The following is a 16,351-nucleotide window of genomic DNA, read 5'->3' on the forward strand; positions in this document are numbered from 1 at the left end:
CTGAGGGGATCAGGGATGGAGGGGAGGGCCAAATTTTCAAATTTTTCATGACATTTTGGAATTTTTCACCATGGAGTGATGTAAGTATTGGCAACAATTTACCACTATGTTAAAATAGAGTATTTTGCGAAAAAACTATTTCGGAATCAAATTTGTTAGTAAAAGCATCCCAGAGTTGTTAATGCTTAAAGTGACAGTGGTCAGATGTGCAAAAAATGCTCTGTTCCTTAAGGTGAAAATGGGCTTGGTCTTTAAGGGGTTAAGAGCTTAAAGAGCAATTTTATTTAAATGTTGCTTGGTACTTATTGTAAGGGGACAATGAGTGCGAACCCCTGATGCTATCCAACTAGTTTGATGTTGGGCTGCACTCAGAAGTAAGTCGAGGCAGACAGCGCAGATTCGGGATTGACAGTCCAGGTCAGGCAAATAGAGATAGTATTGTACACATGCGTCAGGCAAAAAACAGTTAGGAGTGATGCATTGACATTCAAATGCATTATAAGTTTAGGCTGGGTTCACATATATCCAGCAATCCAACCATTCCCTGGTTGGACTTGATGGACGTATGTCTTTTTTTCAACCATACTAACTATGTAACTCAGTGAACCAATCCTAAACCTATCCGCAGCAGATGCCACAACTGATGACAGTGCATTACTTGTCCAGCATCCAATGGTTATTACTTTTGCAGGTTGGACAGGGGGACACTGCATTCCCCTATGGGGCATTTCAGTCCACCCATTCAAATGGATTGGATCAGTTCTACAATCAGTCCCATTGTTTTTCTACAGTGCTGGATATATGTAAAGGGGGGCCTTAGTAAAAAATTATCACAGTACTGTTGTGGAGTGTAATGAAAGTATAAAGCAGGTCACTTAACGTATATATCACACATTGTGCGTATTGAAAAATCTTGCACACTTTCAATGTTACAAGAATGGAGACCATCATCCAGAAGTAACTGTAATGAAACAGAACTGTTTAGATAATACATTACTTTAGAATATTTTCTAACATTTGAAAGTCATGTAACCGATTTCTAAAATGTTACAGTATTTTTTTTAGCATACTGTTGCCTGTCAAAGCATATTTTCTTTATACAACCTTCAAAAACATATATTGCTTTATGAAATGCTGTGTGTAAAACAAAAAAAATTAAGACAGTAAATAATGAAGTTTTGTTGCAACAACCCCTTAATAAAAAACTATTCATACAAAACTGGCAAATACAAGTATATGAAGATATGGAGGTTTTAAGACCTTTTTATATGTTTTATGTGAATTATGTGTCTGCTGTCTACATTGTATATGGTCCAGTGGAAAAAGCAATGTACCTTTTTTCATGTCTAAGAGTATTTCTATTCTGTAATAATATCTGGGGTTTGTATGTTGGGTTTTTCATTTTTTTCCTTCTCTCCTTGTTTTTTTTTCATAGTGTGTTCAAACTGTGTGACATATTTTTGTCTTTTAAGGCAGTTTTGGAAAGCATATTTAATAACTCAGTCTCAATTTTATTTTATTTATTTTTTTATAGTCCAGAAAATAAGTGACATGACTTCTACTAATGCTCTTGTCTAAAATTACTATTGTGAATACAATTTGTATTAACAATAACAAAGATATTTCATGGGCAAAATTTTTTAGTAAAATGCCCGGGCTGCCTGAAAATAAAACATAAACAGGACTCACCTGCCTCTGCTCCCTCGGTATCCTGGTATCTTGCTCTGCTCTTCTGTTACCATGTTCTTCTTGGTGTGGCTGTCTGCATCATGAAACCAGTCAGCAAATCGACGGCTGCAGCTGTGTCCCGCCTCGGCAGGCAATAGACTGAGCGGGCAGTCTTGATGCATTGAGCCTAGATGACCAATGCCGTGGCTCATTGCATCACACTGCCACTGCTCAGCCTATTGCCGGAAGGACGTCACTGCAGCTGGCGAGTTGCTGACCGACTCGGTGACACACTGACCACGGCCGGACCAGGAAGAAGGCAGTGCCAGAGAGGCAGCGCAAGATACCTGGACACAGAGTCCTGTTTGTTTTATTTGTAGGGAGGCCAGGCATTATAAAAAATAAAATGTTGTCCATGAGACTTCTCTTTTAATGTGTTACATGCAGTTTCCTGCCTGTCACTTGCTGGTTCAAACCCCTAAACCTCTTCTACTTGTGTATACACTTTAAAAACTTTACAGATGCAAGAAAAAAAAGATGTTAAGCCCTTAATACTTAGCTGGATCTCTGGATTGATTACTAGTAAAATGTGGTTATGAACAAAATTATTTACACAAACAATTGTACCGTTTGTCTTTTCGTTGTACTGTTTAAACTTGTTTGGTTAACATCCACAATGCAGAAAGAAAAGGTAAGTGAACCCTATCCTCCTTTAACAGCAACTTTCTTCAATAAACTTTTTATTTAGCTGCACATAAGATTTGGACACTTATGAATCATTCTGTTTTCATGCCAAAGCTGCTGAAAAAAAAGCCAAAAGCCTTTTGCTCTATTTTTTTTTTAGCTGTTTTTAGTTGTTATTTTGAACACAGCCTCAGACTATGTAGAGATATATTCTGTTGTCTAAAGGATTGGTAACACCCAGATGTTGCCTGGCATACATGGAGAATTATTGTAGCTGCTTATTGATCATTGTGACACAAAAAGTGAGCTTGTAGAATAATGACAATTCCCGGAGGAATAAGAGACATACTTTATAGCAACACAAGTAAATGTAGATCACACCCAAGACCTTGAAATACATTCATAACCCAGACTGCTAAATAACTTTAAAACCCAGATCCCAAAATAAATTCAGACCCCCTGAATGAATTCATAGCCCAGAACCCAAAATAAATATTTATTCTAACCCCTAATAAATTCATAACTTAGACCCATAAATGAATTGCAGACAATAGTAGGCAGCAGGTCTCCAGCTCTCTCCCACACAGTACTAAACTGAACCCCAAACTAGCCCCTTGGCCTCACATGGTAAGCGGAACTCCGTTCTCCCTTCTTCCAGCCCCTTGGCCTCACACAGTAGTGAGCAGAACGCCCCAGCCCCCACCCCATGCAGTACTAAGCAGGACCCCCTCCCCACACAGTAGTAATCAGGACCCACCTCTAGTTCCCTCCCCACACTTAGTAAGCCACAGCCCCCTGGAAAGCAAATGCCCTCGCAGCCCTCTCTCCACACAGCTGTATGCAGGAACCCCTTCAAACCCTCACCCCACAAAGTACAATGCAGGACACCCTTCCCACATAAGCAGGACCCCCTTCCATCCCTCTTTCCACACAGAAGTAAGCATGATCCCTCTATCCACATAGTAATAAGCAGAAACCCCCCTCAACTAGTCCAGCAGACCCTCATCTCCTGTAGCTGAAGAAAGTCGTGTGTTGTTAGGCAGAGGAGCCAGCAGAGTAGATGGCACAAACATTAAAGGAGGAGTGACACATCACAGAGACAACATGGAAGTGTGTCATTGTGTGTAATGCTGCAGTTCGGGCCTGCACTCTGCCAACAAAATAGTCCTTATGGGGTTCTGCCTCTTGCTCACACAGTAAATAGCTGATACTACTACTGTATAAAAAGGAGAATGCTGCATATGGTATTGCAACAGGGCTGCCTAACATTGTTAATTGCCGATGACAGGATAGGCAGCCTGTCTTTGCACACAATGTCCTCTGTCCTACCATTTTATAATTAGTTTATTGGCAGCCACAGCCCTCTCCATAACTCTGTCATGCGCATCTTTAAAGGAAAACTGTCAGCTTTCTCCCCCCGCAGTACGGTGGACGCTGGTAGTACGGGCAACGCTGATCAGTTTGATGCTTACCGTGCCAGCATCTGCCGTGCCGTTCAGTCGTAATCTACTATTTTTGGAATATGAGGTGCTAACTGGCACCGGCCAGGCTAACTGGCTTTCTGACGTCAGTGCCGCTGGCCACAGCAACGCTCATCAATATTCCTCCCCTCTCCCTCCGCTTCTCCCTCTTCTCCCCACTCTGTAATGAAGAGAGAGGGGATGAATATTGATAAGCTAGGTGGCGCTGCAGCCAGCGGCACTGACCTCAGAGTGCTAGTTAGCCCGGCTGGTGCCAGTTTGCATATTCCGAAAATAGAAGATTACGGCTGAACGGCACGGCGGATCCGGGCAAGATAAGGACCAAACTGATCAGTGTCCCCCGCACTACCAGCAAGTACCGCTGGTTAGTGCGGGGGGAGAAAGCTGACAGTTTTCCTTTAATTTAAACATAGCTAAGAGCTTTGGGGGCCCACTGGATGCCAAACCGGGCCCACCAGCAGTCTGCCTTTCCCGGAAGATTGTCAGTCTTATTGATCTTATTACATCACCCAAGATCTCGTCAGCTTGAGGTCATGGACTGCTGATTATATTATTTGGATATACATTTAAATGTATTGTTCCCTCCATCATCACAAGGTCCTGAGGCAGCAAAGTAGCCCTAAACCATGATTCACATTAGGAATGAAGTTTTGGTATTTGGGTTCAGTACTGTTTTTCCGAAAGTTTTTTTCATAAAAGAATAGTTCACACAAATATATATATATATATATATATATATATATATATATATATATATTTATATATTTTTTTTTTTGTGAAGAATAGATTTGTCAGTAACCAGGCTGTTGCCATCTTTATTTGATGGTCAAAATACCTAAGGAATCTACACTTATGATGTCATCTCCTTACATGAAGCACCTTTAGAGAAGTCATTAACACAGAGGTTCACTTACATTTTTCTCCCTTCATTGTGAATGTTTACTTAACAGATAAACAGTACAACTGTTAGTGTGTTATTAACAAACTTTAGCTATGTTTGTCTATAACTGACACTTCTATTAATCCAAGGTGTTAACTTGCTTTTTCTTGCAACTGTATGCACAAGTATATCATTCTTACACTATTAAGAATTACTTCTGTTGAATATTATCTATTCTAAACAAACAAAAAAAGTCTTTCATTTAATTACATTTTGCCGTTCAGAAGCCTGGAATGGACCTTGCAGATACCTACATAACATTCGTGCGACAAAATCAAGATATCCTGCGAGAAAAAGTCAACGAGGAAATGTACATAGAAAAGTTTTTTGATGTAAGTAATTTATGTTTATAATATGTTCTATAGTGTTGTGTGAATATTTACTGGCTGGAATTTTATTCATCTGTCAAGTACTATCACCTTGACACAACGAGCATGAAATCTTGCATATTATTAGAGATGAGCGAACTTACAGTAAATTCAATTCGTCACAAACTTCTCGGCTCAGCAGTTGATGACTTATCCTGCATAAATGAGTTCAGCTTTCAGGTGCTCCGGTGGGCTGGAGACTCTCTCCTAGGACTGTATCCACCTTTTCCAGCCCACCGGAGCACCTGAAAGCTGAACTAATTTATGCAGGAAAAGTCATCAACTGCCGAGCCGAGAAGTTCGTGATGAATCGAATTTACTGTAAGTTCGCTCATCTCTACATAATATAAGTTTTCAGTAAATCAGCATTTCTACTGATGCTGTGGGACTAACCATGGTTCTATATTTATCTATGGGTAAAGCTGACCCAATATTTATGCCTTTCAAAACAAAATTTCAGATACCTAATAAGCTTTGCAGTACAATAATCCATCTTTCACCCCAAATTACCCTTAGTACCCCTCTATTTTAGGGGAACTAAACTAGCGGACCACGGTCCAAAGCCAATCCGCGGCTGCCAATTGTCCAGACCTCCAGCTGGTTTTGGGTACAGGGAAAAGAGGGATCTGCTCCTCATGCATACATTTGTGTTGGTGTGTCTAAGTTCATTAGGAGGCAGAGTTCTTTAGGACAGTGGCACAGTTCATTAGCAGGCAATGGCATCATTCATTGTTTTAAAGGGCACAGTGGTATACTTATTCAGTTCAGGGCACAGTGTTTGGCTAGTTGGAACAGCATGTGGCAGTATTATCTTCAGGGTCACAGTGTGTGGCAGTATTACACTCGAGCACAGTGTGTGTTGATATACTCGGGTGCAGTGTGTGGCAGTTTTTCATTAATGGGCACATTGTGTGAATTTACATCCATCACACTTCAGTAGCTTGTTTTACCCTGTGACTTATTTTTAGAGTAATAATAATTTTCTACAACAGGCAGCGCCTCACTCATGCATGGCAGTGCAGTCACCAGATGTAAACCGGGTCTTAACATTCAGTTCAAAGCTTTCCTTTGATGGCAAATCTAGATAAGTGGATCAAACTAAGTACACCTGTTCTGTATGTTTTAGCTCAAAAAAGTATCTCTTGATGGTATTAGAAGTCTTTAAAGGGTTACTCTGCTCCCCAGCATCCGGAGCATTGAGTTCCTGAATGCTGTGTGCAGGCTTCCGTGTTGATGCCCGCCCCGTCACGCCCCGTCATGTGACATCACAACCACCCTCCCCCTCAATGCAAGTCTATGGGAGAGGGTGTAACGGCCGTTGCGCCCCCTTCCCATAGACTTTAATTGAGGGGGAAGGCCGTGATGTCACGAGGGGGCAGGTGTGAACACGGAAGCCCGCACACACAGCGTTCACTCAATGTGAACATTGAGTTCCTGAATGCTGGGGAGCGGAGTAACCCTTTAACATGTTCCTCTGCATGTATTGAATTTGCAAGAAATATTTTGGTTTGTCCAATATACCCAATGTATATTTTCCTAAACACTACCTTCACATGTACATTACACAATATATGGTGTGCAATCTTGATTCTACAATAGTTGATGAACATAGTTTAAAGATATTTGTTAGGCTGTAATATCACTCTTTATAATAACTTTAAAAACACAGCCCATTTATTATGGGTGATAGCACGCAGTACAGCAGGTAAGCATGAAGGTGACGCTTTTTGGCCAGAGGCACCTGTCCTTACATATACAACTGTTGAACTGCCACATAATCCCTTATAAGGGGGAGGATCCATAGCATAACACATATCTCCTGCGTATTTCACCTGCAATGATAGAAACCTCCTACATACATAGGGATTTAAGAATGTGAAAAAGAAAGAAAAACGGGCATAACCAAATGTAAAAACTTATATTGCAGTACACATTGTCTACACGCGTAGAGATGTTATCTACATAGCTAACTAATATCATAATTATCTTATATGTACAGATCAGACCATTATAAGAAATGTCAGTAGATATAAAAATCTTAAAAACGAGTGATTCATGTCCCAGATAGGTAAAAAAATTAGTGTGATATATAATGCGAACTCCGGGTAATATATCGTTGCAAGAATATACAGAAAGGAAAACACACGTCCTTGTGTGAGCCGCATGCTCATGTGTAAACAGAACCCAAACTGCAAACATAAGCAAGAAGATATAAGCAGCAACGTAAAGCATGATAGGGCACTGTTCACACACTGAGAATGGCTTCATTAAAGGTACATACACGGAAATTCAGATGAAACCCAAGTGGCAATATGTAAGGGAATGACCGCAAGTAAAATAAAAATTATTACAATAAGTGAGGAATAAAGATGTATGGTATTATTGGAGAAAAAGGCTGTGGATTAATAATTATTATAGTAACAGGAAACCCCTTCAAGGCTGAACGCAAAACAAGTATCCAACGGAAAGAGCAGGAGGCAGGGAAGAATACAGCAATAGATGTATTTCTAGACGTGCCCCTACCATTGGCCAACATATTTCACCAAGTCTCTTTTTTGACAAGTACCACTGCCAAGCCCACCTGGCTGAGTTAAATGCGGGCACAAAAAGTTAATTACTTGTGGCATTATGGCCAATGGTATTCAATTTAAGTCTTTATCCACGGGAGAGATTCATAATCTCAAACAGTTATGAATTGTAACACTGCTTTTCTTGTGTATTTGATCTCATGTGAAATCTGCCAGATGCAGTACGTGGGTTGCACCACTAATCCACTTGAAGTTAGAATACCTTACATTCTAGACATGTATCAATGGTTTCACATCACTGTGTGGAGAAACACTCGGGCAGTACCTCTACCCTCAAGCTGCAAAACATGTCCGCGGGGTAATCATAAACAAAAGTTGTTAGATCAGGAGGTTTTTTGGATTCTTAACAGGATGTTATTCTTCATTATTGAGTATATCCTGTATTTTTCCCAGCCTAGAAGGGGTTTCCTGTTACTATAATAATTATTACTCCACAGCCGTTTTTTCCAATAATACCATTTATCTTTAGTCATCACTTATTGTAATCATTTTTATTTTACTTGGGGTCATTGGGTTTCATCTGAATTTCCGTGTATGTACCTTTAATGAAGCCATTCTCAGTGTGTGAACAGTGCCCTATCATGCTTTATCTTGCTTATGTTTGCAGTTTGGGTTCTGTTCACACATGAGCATGCGGCTCACACAAGGACGTGCGTTTTCCTTTCTGTATATTCATGCAGCGATATATTACCCGGAGTTCACACTATATATCACACTAATTTTTTTACCTATCTGGGACATGAATCACTCGTTATATCTACTGACATTTCTTATAATAGCCTGATCTGTACATATAATATATTTATGATGTTAATTATAAATGGGGGAGATTTATTAAAACCAGTGCAGAGGAAAAGCTAACCAGTTGCCCATAGCAACCAATCACATTTCTTCTTTCATTTTTGACAAGGCCTGTGCAAAATGAAAGAAGCAATCTGATTGGTTGCTATGGGCAACTCAGCAACTTTTCCTCTGCACAGGTTTTGATAAATCTCCCCCAATATGTTTATATATTTAGTAATGTACATAACATCTCTTTGTACGCGTCACCTTTATGCTTACCTGCTGTACTGCGTGCTATCACCCATAAACGTTTTTGCTTTGAGCTGCTGCTGTGCTGGACTGACATTTCTTCTTCTATCTCATATTATCGGTGAGGTCCACACCTGTCCTTGATGCGGCAGGCCACGCTGGGAGAGCTGACTTTACCTTTCTCCTTGTTGCACCTTTCATTTTAATATAAAATGTATGACAAAGCAAAAAAAAAAAAAATATATATATATATATATATATATATTTTTTTTTTTTGGTGGGGAATTGGGAGAAAAACCTAAATTTTAGGGGTTCATAATTACGCATTGCACTGTACAGTAAAATTGACATGTAATCTTTATTTTGTGGGTCATTTCAATTTAAAACAACACCCACATTTTTTGCTAATGTTTGGCTAATGTCTTATTTTTGAAAAAGTCAAACCTTTCTGACAAAATTAGTATGCTCAGAGGGCTACTTTGCTGGAAAACATTTTTCTTTAACCCCTTAAGGACCAATGCAAATAAACCTGTACGCCCCTGAAAGACCAGGCCTGTTTTTTCAAATCGGGGATGTCTGTCTTTATTAGAGAATAACTCTGGTAACGTTTTGCCAATCACGATAATTCTGACATTGTTTTTTTGTCACAAGTTGTCCTTCATGTACATAGTAAAAGTAAGCCGATATCATTTGTAGTTTTTTTTAACAATGTAAAAAATCACGATTTTTTGCTATTTTAACACTAATTGGTTGCATATATTTATACATACTGACCAAATAGTTTATGAAACTTATACTTTCAGATGTCTACTTTATTTTGATGTAATTTTTTAGTTTTTAATTAACATTTTAAATTAGTTAGAAGCCTAACAATTTAACTTGAAATTTAGAAAATTTAGAAAATTTGAAAAGTACATCTTTTTTTATGTGCTATGCAAGGTTTGCAGAAATTAAAAGGTAGTAGAACATAGGAACACCCCCCCAAATGACCCCATTTTAAAAACTAGACCCCTCAAGGTATTCGCTAGGGGGTACAGTGAGTATTTTAACACCATAGTTTTTTGGCAGGAATTATTACAAAGTCAGTGTTAAAAATTCGAAAATTGCAATTTTTCACAAATGCATCATTTGGGGGGCATTTTTTTTGTACATCACTTCTGATATTGAAAGAAATGCACCTTATATTTTATTTAGCTGCTTGTCCCATGTTCGGAAATACCCCCGCTTAGGCCATATATGGTTCCTTGGCCGCGTGGTAGGACTCAGAATGAGAGGAGCGCCATTTGGCTTTCAGGGCAGAACAGTACCCCCACCCCTACAAGTGACCCCATTTATATACCGCACCCCTACAAGTTATTGGCTGGACCAGGGACCTCTCTGATTGGTCCTTGGTCGGCTGGCAGTATAACGCATCTGTCTGTGACAGTTAAGGGTCCTGATGGATATATCCGCCATGTTGTGGGAATAAGCACCCGCTCATGGCGAATATATCCATCACTGCTGCGGCTGGGTAGCTCAGTGTGTCGGCTCATGACTGCTGGCGGAAAATCCGCCGCTATGAGTGGACGCACAAAGCTACCCAGCCGCAGCAGGGAGCTCATTACCGTGACTGCTGCATAATGTGTAGGATCACATGGGACATCCGCAGCATATTACATGCTGAAGATGTCCGCCAATGCGATCCTACACATTATGCTTTTTTTTTTATTAAATTCATTTAATAAATGTATTTTTAATATATATATATATATTTTTTTTACACTTTTATTACATTTTTATTTATTTTTACACTTTTATTTTATTTATTTATTTTTACACTTTTTAATGCTTTGGAATACTTAGTATTCCAAAGCATTGTAGTTATATGCTGCCTGCCAGTTTTCACTAGCAGGCAGCATATTTCACTAGCAGGCAATACCCAGGGCAGACCTGGGGGTCTTTGTAGGACCCCCGGCTGCCCAGGTATGCAGCAGCACCCCGCGATGCTCCTGGGTGCTGCAGGAGAGACAGAGGGAGCCCCCTCCCTCTGTCAGAACTCCTTACAGCGCGCGGTCACTTCTGACCGCGGCTGTAGGGGTTAAACTGTCAGGAGTGAAGTGAACTTCACTCCCGGCAGTGCGGCAGGCCCCGGCCAGCCGCGTATTACACGCAGCACCCCGCAATCGCGATGCGGGGTGCTGCAGGAGTGACAGAGGGAGCTCCCTCCCTCTGTCATAACACTTACAGCCCGCGGTCACTTCCGACTGCGGCTGTAAGGGTTAAAACTGCCGGGACCGAAGTTTACTTCGGTCCTGGCAGTGCAGCCGAGTCCCTGCCGCGATCTCGTGGGTGCACTGGGCAGCACCCACGAGAAGAATGGACGAGTATAGACGTCCAGGTGCGGGAACGCCCACCAACCTGGACGTCTATACTCGTCCATGGACGTTATCGGGTTAAATCAACTGGTGCCAGAAAGTTAAACAGATTTGTAAATTACTTCTATTAAAAAGCCTTAATCTTTCCAGTACTTACCAGCTGCTGTGTACTCCACAGGAAGTTCTCTTCTTTTTGGATTTCCTTTGTCTGACCACGGTGCTCTCTGCTGATACCTCTGTCCATTTTAGGAACTATCCAGATCAGGAACAAATCCCCATAGTAAACCTCTCCTGCTCTAGACAGTTCCTGACTTGGACTGAGGTGTCAGCAGAGAGCACTGTGGTCAGACAGAAAGGAAATCCAAAAAGAAGAGAACTTCCTGTGGAGCAAATAGCAGCTGATAAGTACTGGAAGCATTAACATTTTTAAATAGAAGTATTTTACAATTCTGTTTAACTTTCTGGCACCAGTTGATTAAATAAATGTTTTCCATTGGAGTACCCCTTTAAAATTGTCATTTTTCTGACCCATATTACACTTTTCCATTTATGAGGCTGTATGAGGGATTATTTATTGTGCCATGATCTGTAGTTTTGATCACTTTTTCTTAATTTATTCTGACATCAGCTTCTGGCATTTGGTATTTTTTTGTTATAATTACGCAGTTTTTTACATTCTTTTAATATTTACTCCACATTTTTTTTTGTTCCTATAAGAGAAAAAATAACACCTTATCTTTATTCTTTAGGTCCATACGGTTAAAATGATACCCTACTTATATAGGTTGGATATTGTCGTACTTCAGGAAAAAATCATAACTACATGCAGGAAAATTTATATGTTAAAAATTCTCATCTTCTAACCCCTAGAACTTTTTTATTTTTCCGTGTACAGGCCAGTAGGAGGACTCATTTTTTGCGCCATGTTCTGAAGCTTTTATCGGTACAATTTTTGTATTGAACAGACTTTTTGATCGCTTTTTATTCATTTTTTCATGATATAAAAAGAGACCAAAAATACGCTATTTTGGACTTTTTTTGCGCAAACCCAATTGACCGTGTGATTTAATTAACAATATATTTTTATACTTCGGACATTTCAGCACACGGCTATACCACATATGTTTATTTTTATTTACACTGGTTTCTTTTTCATGGGAAAAGGGGGGTGATTCAAACTTTTATTAGGGAAGGGGTTAAATGACCTTTGTTAACTTTTTTTCTTTTTACTTTTTTTTTTTTGCAGTGATATAGCTTCCATAGGGACCTATAGCACTGCACACACTGATCTCTTATGCTGATCCCTGCAAAGCCATAGCTTTGCATGGATCAGCGAGATAGGGGCTTGATTGCTCAAGCCTATAGCTCAGGCTTGGAGCAATCAAACCCCGATCGGACGCCGCAGAGACAGGTAAGGGGACCTCCGCTTGCGTCCTAGCTGATCGGGACATCGCGATGTTATCGCGATGTCCCGATCAGCCCGACTGAGCTGCCGGGAAGCGTTTACTTTCACTTTCAGACGCGGCAGTCAACTTTAATTGCCGCGCCTGAAGGGTTAACAGCACAACGATCGATGCTGCGCGCTGTTAGCCCAGGGTCCCGGCTATGAATAGCAATCGGGGCCGGGACCCAATTGACCGTGTGATTTAATTAACAATATATTTTTATACTTCGGACATTTCAGCACACGGCTATACCACATATGTTTATTTTTATTTACACTGGTTTCTTTTTCATGGGAAAAGGGGGGTGATTCAAACTTTTATTAGGGAAGGGGTTAAATGACTGTCACGATGCTGGCTGGCAGGTAGTGGATCCTCTGTGCCAGAGAGGGATTGGCGTGGACCGTGCTAGTGGATCGGTTCTAAGTCACTACTGGTTTTCACCAGAGCCCGCCGCAAAGCGGGATGGTCTTGCTGCGGCGGTAGTGACCAGGTCGTATCCACTAGCAACGGCTCAACCTCTCTGACTGCTGAAGATAGGCGCGGTACAAGGGAGTAGACAGAAGCAAGGTCGGACGTAGCAGAAGGTCGGGGCAGGCAGCAAGGATCGTAGTCGGGGGCAACGGCAGGAGGTCTGGAACACAGGCTAGGAACACACAAGGAAACGCTTTCACTGGCACAATGGCAACAAGATCCAGCGAGGGAGTGAAGGGGAAGTGAGGTATAAATAGGGAGTGCACAGGTGAACACACTAATTGGAACCACTGCGCCAATCAGCGGCGCAGTGGCCCTTTAAATCGCAGAGACCCAGCGCGCGCGCGCCCTAGGGAGCGGGGCCGCGCGCGACGGGACAGGACAGACGGAGAGCGGGTCAGGTACGGGAGCCGGGATGCGCATCGCGAGCGGGCGCTACCCGCATCGCGAATCGCATCCCGGCTGGAGACGGTATCGCAGCGCACCGGGTCAGTGGAGCTGCCCGGAGCGCTGCGGTAGCGAGAGAGAAGCGAGCGCTCCGGGGAGGAGCGGGGACCCGGAGCGCTCGGCGTAACAGTACCCCCCCCCTTGGGTCTCCCCCTCTTCTTAGAGTCTGAGAACCTGAGGAGCAGACTTTTGTCTAGGATGTTGTCCTCAGGTTCCCAGGATCTCTCTTCAGGTCCACAGCCCTCCCAATCCACCAAAAAGAACCTTTTTCCTCTGACCGTCTTGGAGGCCAGTATCTCTTTCACTGAGAAGACGTCAGAAGAACCGGAGACAGGAGTGGGAGAAACTAATTTGGGAGAGAAACGGTTGATGATGAGTGGTTTAAGAAGAGAGACATGAAAGGCATTAGGAATACGGAGAGAAGGAGGAAGAAGAAGTTTGTAAGAGACAGGATTAATTTGGCACAAGACTTTGAAAGGACCAAGATAGCGTGGACCCAGTTTGTAACTGGGGACACGAAAGCGGACATATTTAGCGGAGAGCCATACCTTGTCTCCGGGAGCAAAAATGGGGGGAGCTCTTCTTTTCTTATCGGCAAACTTTTTCATGCGAGATGAAGCCTGTAAAAGAGAATCTTGGGTCTCTTTCCATATGGTGGAAAGATCACGAGTCACTTCATCTACAGCGGGCAAACCAGAGGGCAAGGGAGTAGGGAGGGGGGGAAGAGGGTGACGGCCGTACACCACGAAAAATGGGGATTTGGAGGAAGATTCAGAGACTCTAAAGTTATACGAGAATTCGGCCCATGGTAGAAGATCTGCCCAATCATCCTGGCGGGAGGAAACAAAATGTCGTAAATAATCACCCAAGACCTGGTTAATTCTTTCTACTTGTCCATTGGATTGAGGATGATATGCAGAAGAAAAGTTTAATTTAATCTTGAGTTGTTTACAGAGAGCCCTCCAGAATTTTGACACGAATTGGACGCCTCTATCCGAGACTATCTGTGTGGGCAACCCGTGAAGACGAAAAATGTGTACAAAAAATTGTTTAGCCAACTGAGGCGCTGAAGGAAGACCAGGAAGAGGGATGAAATGTGCCATCTTGGAGAATCGATCAACGACCACCCAAACAACAGTGTTGCCACAGGATGGGGGTAGGTCTGTAATAAAATCCATACCAATCAGAGACCAAGGCTGTTCGGGGACAGGCAGAGGATGAAGAAAACCAGCGGGCTTCAGGCGAGGAGTCTTATCCCGGGCACAGACAGTGCAGGCTCGCACAAAGTCCACGACATCCGTCTCCAGAGTCGGCCACCAATAGAAGCGAGAGATGAGTTGCACAGATTTCTTGATGCCTGCATGACCTGCGAGATGGGAGGAGTGACCCCATTTGAGGATTCCGAGGCGTTGGCGTGGAGAGACGAAGGTCTTTCCTGGAGGAGTTTGCCTGATGGAGGCTGGAGAAGTGGAAATCAGGCAGTCAGGAGGAATGATGTGTTGCGGAGAGAGTTCAACTTCCGAGGCATCCGAGGAACGAGAGAGAGCATCGGCCCTAATGTTCTTATCGGCAGGCCGAAAGTGAATTTCAAAATTAAATCGGGCAAAGAACAGAGACCACCGGGCCTGGCGAGGATTCAGCCGTTGGGCAGACTGGAGATAGGAGAGGTTCTTGTGATCGGTGTAAATAATAACTGGAAATCTTGATCCCTCCAGCAGATGCCTCCATTCCTCAAGTGCTAATTTAATGGCTAGAAGCTCTCGATCCCCGATGGAGTAGTTCCTCTCCGCCGGAGAGAAGGTCCTAGAAAAAAAACCACAAGTAACAGCATGCCCGGAAGAATTTTTTTATAGAAGGACCGCTCCAGCTCCTACAGAGGAGGCATCAACCTCCAATAGGAAGGGTTTAGATGGGTCAGGTCTGGAGAGCACGGGAGCCGAAGAAAAGGCAGACTTGAGCCGTTTAAAGGCGTCTTCCGCTTGAGGAGGCCAAGACTTGGGATTGGCATTTTTTTTGGTTAAAGCCACGATAGGGGCCACAACGGTAGAAAAATGTGGAATAAATTGCCTGTAATAATTGGCGAACCCCAAAAAACGTTGGATAGCACGGAGTCCGGAGGGGCGTGGCCAATCTAAGACGGCAGAGAGTTTGTCTGGATCCATTTGTAGTCCCTGGCCAGAGACCAAGTATCCTAGGAAAGGAAGAGATTGGCATTCAAACAGACCTTTCTCTATCTTGGCATAAAGTTGATTGTCACGAAGTCTCTGAAGAACCATACGGACATGCTGGCGGTGTTCTTCTAGATTGGCAGAAAAAATCAGGATATCGTCCAGATATACAACAACACAGGAGTATAAGAGATCACGAAAAATTTCATTAACAAAGTCTTGGAAGACGGCAGGGGCGTTGCACAGGCCAAAGGGCATGACCAGATACTCAAAGTGTCCATCTCTAGTGTTAAATGCCGTTTTCCATTCATCCCCCTCTCTGATGCGGATGAGATTATAAGCACCTCTTAAGTCCAGTTTGGTAAAGATGTGGGCACCTTGGAGGCGATCAAAGAGTTCAGAGATGAGGGGTAGGGGGTAGCGGTTCTTTACCGTGATTTTATTAAGACAGCGGTAGTCAATGCAAGGACGTAGAGAGCCATCTTTTTTGGACACAAAGAAAAATCCGGCTCCGGCAGGAGAGGAGGATTTACGGATAAAGCCTTTTTTTAAATTTTCCTGGATGTACTCCGACATAGCAAGAGTCTCTGGGGCGGACAGAGGATAGATTCTGCCCCGGGGTGGAGTAGTGCCCGGGAGGAGGTCAATGGGACAATCATAAGGCCTGTGAGGAGGTAGAGTCTCAGCTTGTTTTTTGCAAAAAAC

At 42.6% G+C, this 16,351-nt stretch overlaps 1 protein-coding gene across 7 annotated transcripts in view; it reads left to right on the plus strand.

Annotated features, from left to right (window-relative positions):
- The window catches only part of CADPS2 (calcium dependent secretion activator 2), a 707,505-nt gene that overhangs the window by 642,487 nt on the left and 48,667 nt on the right, over positions 1 to 16,351 (plus strand). For all 7 annotated transcript variants that reach the window (XM_056573788.1, XM_056573791.1, XM_056573793.1 and 4 more), the window contains one exon: positions 4,998 to 5,105. In XM_056573788.1, the coding sequence (XP_056429763.1) occupies positions 4,998 to 5,105 (108 nt within the window). The remainder of the gene's footprint in view (positions 1 to 4,997; positions 5,106 to 16,351) is intronic.

The sequence above is a fragment of the Hyla sarda genome, chromosome 4 (assembly GCF_029499605.1).
Source record: "Hyla sarda isolate aHylSar1 chromosome 4, aHylSar1.hap1, whole genome shotgun sequence".
NCBI lineage: Eukaryota > Metazoa > Chordata > Amphibia > Anura > Hylidae > Hyla > Hyla sarda.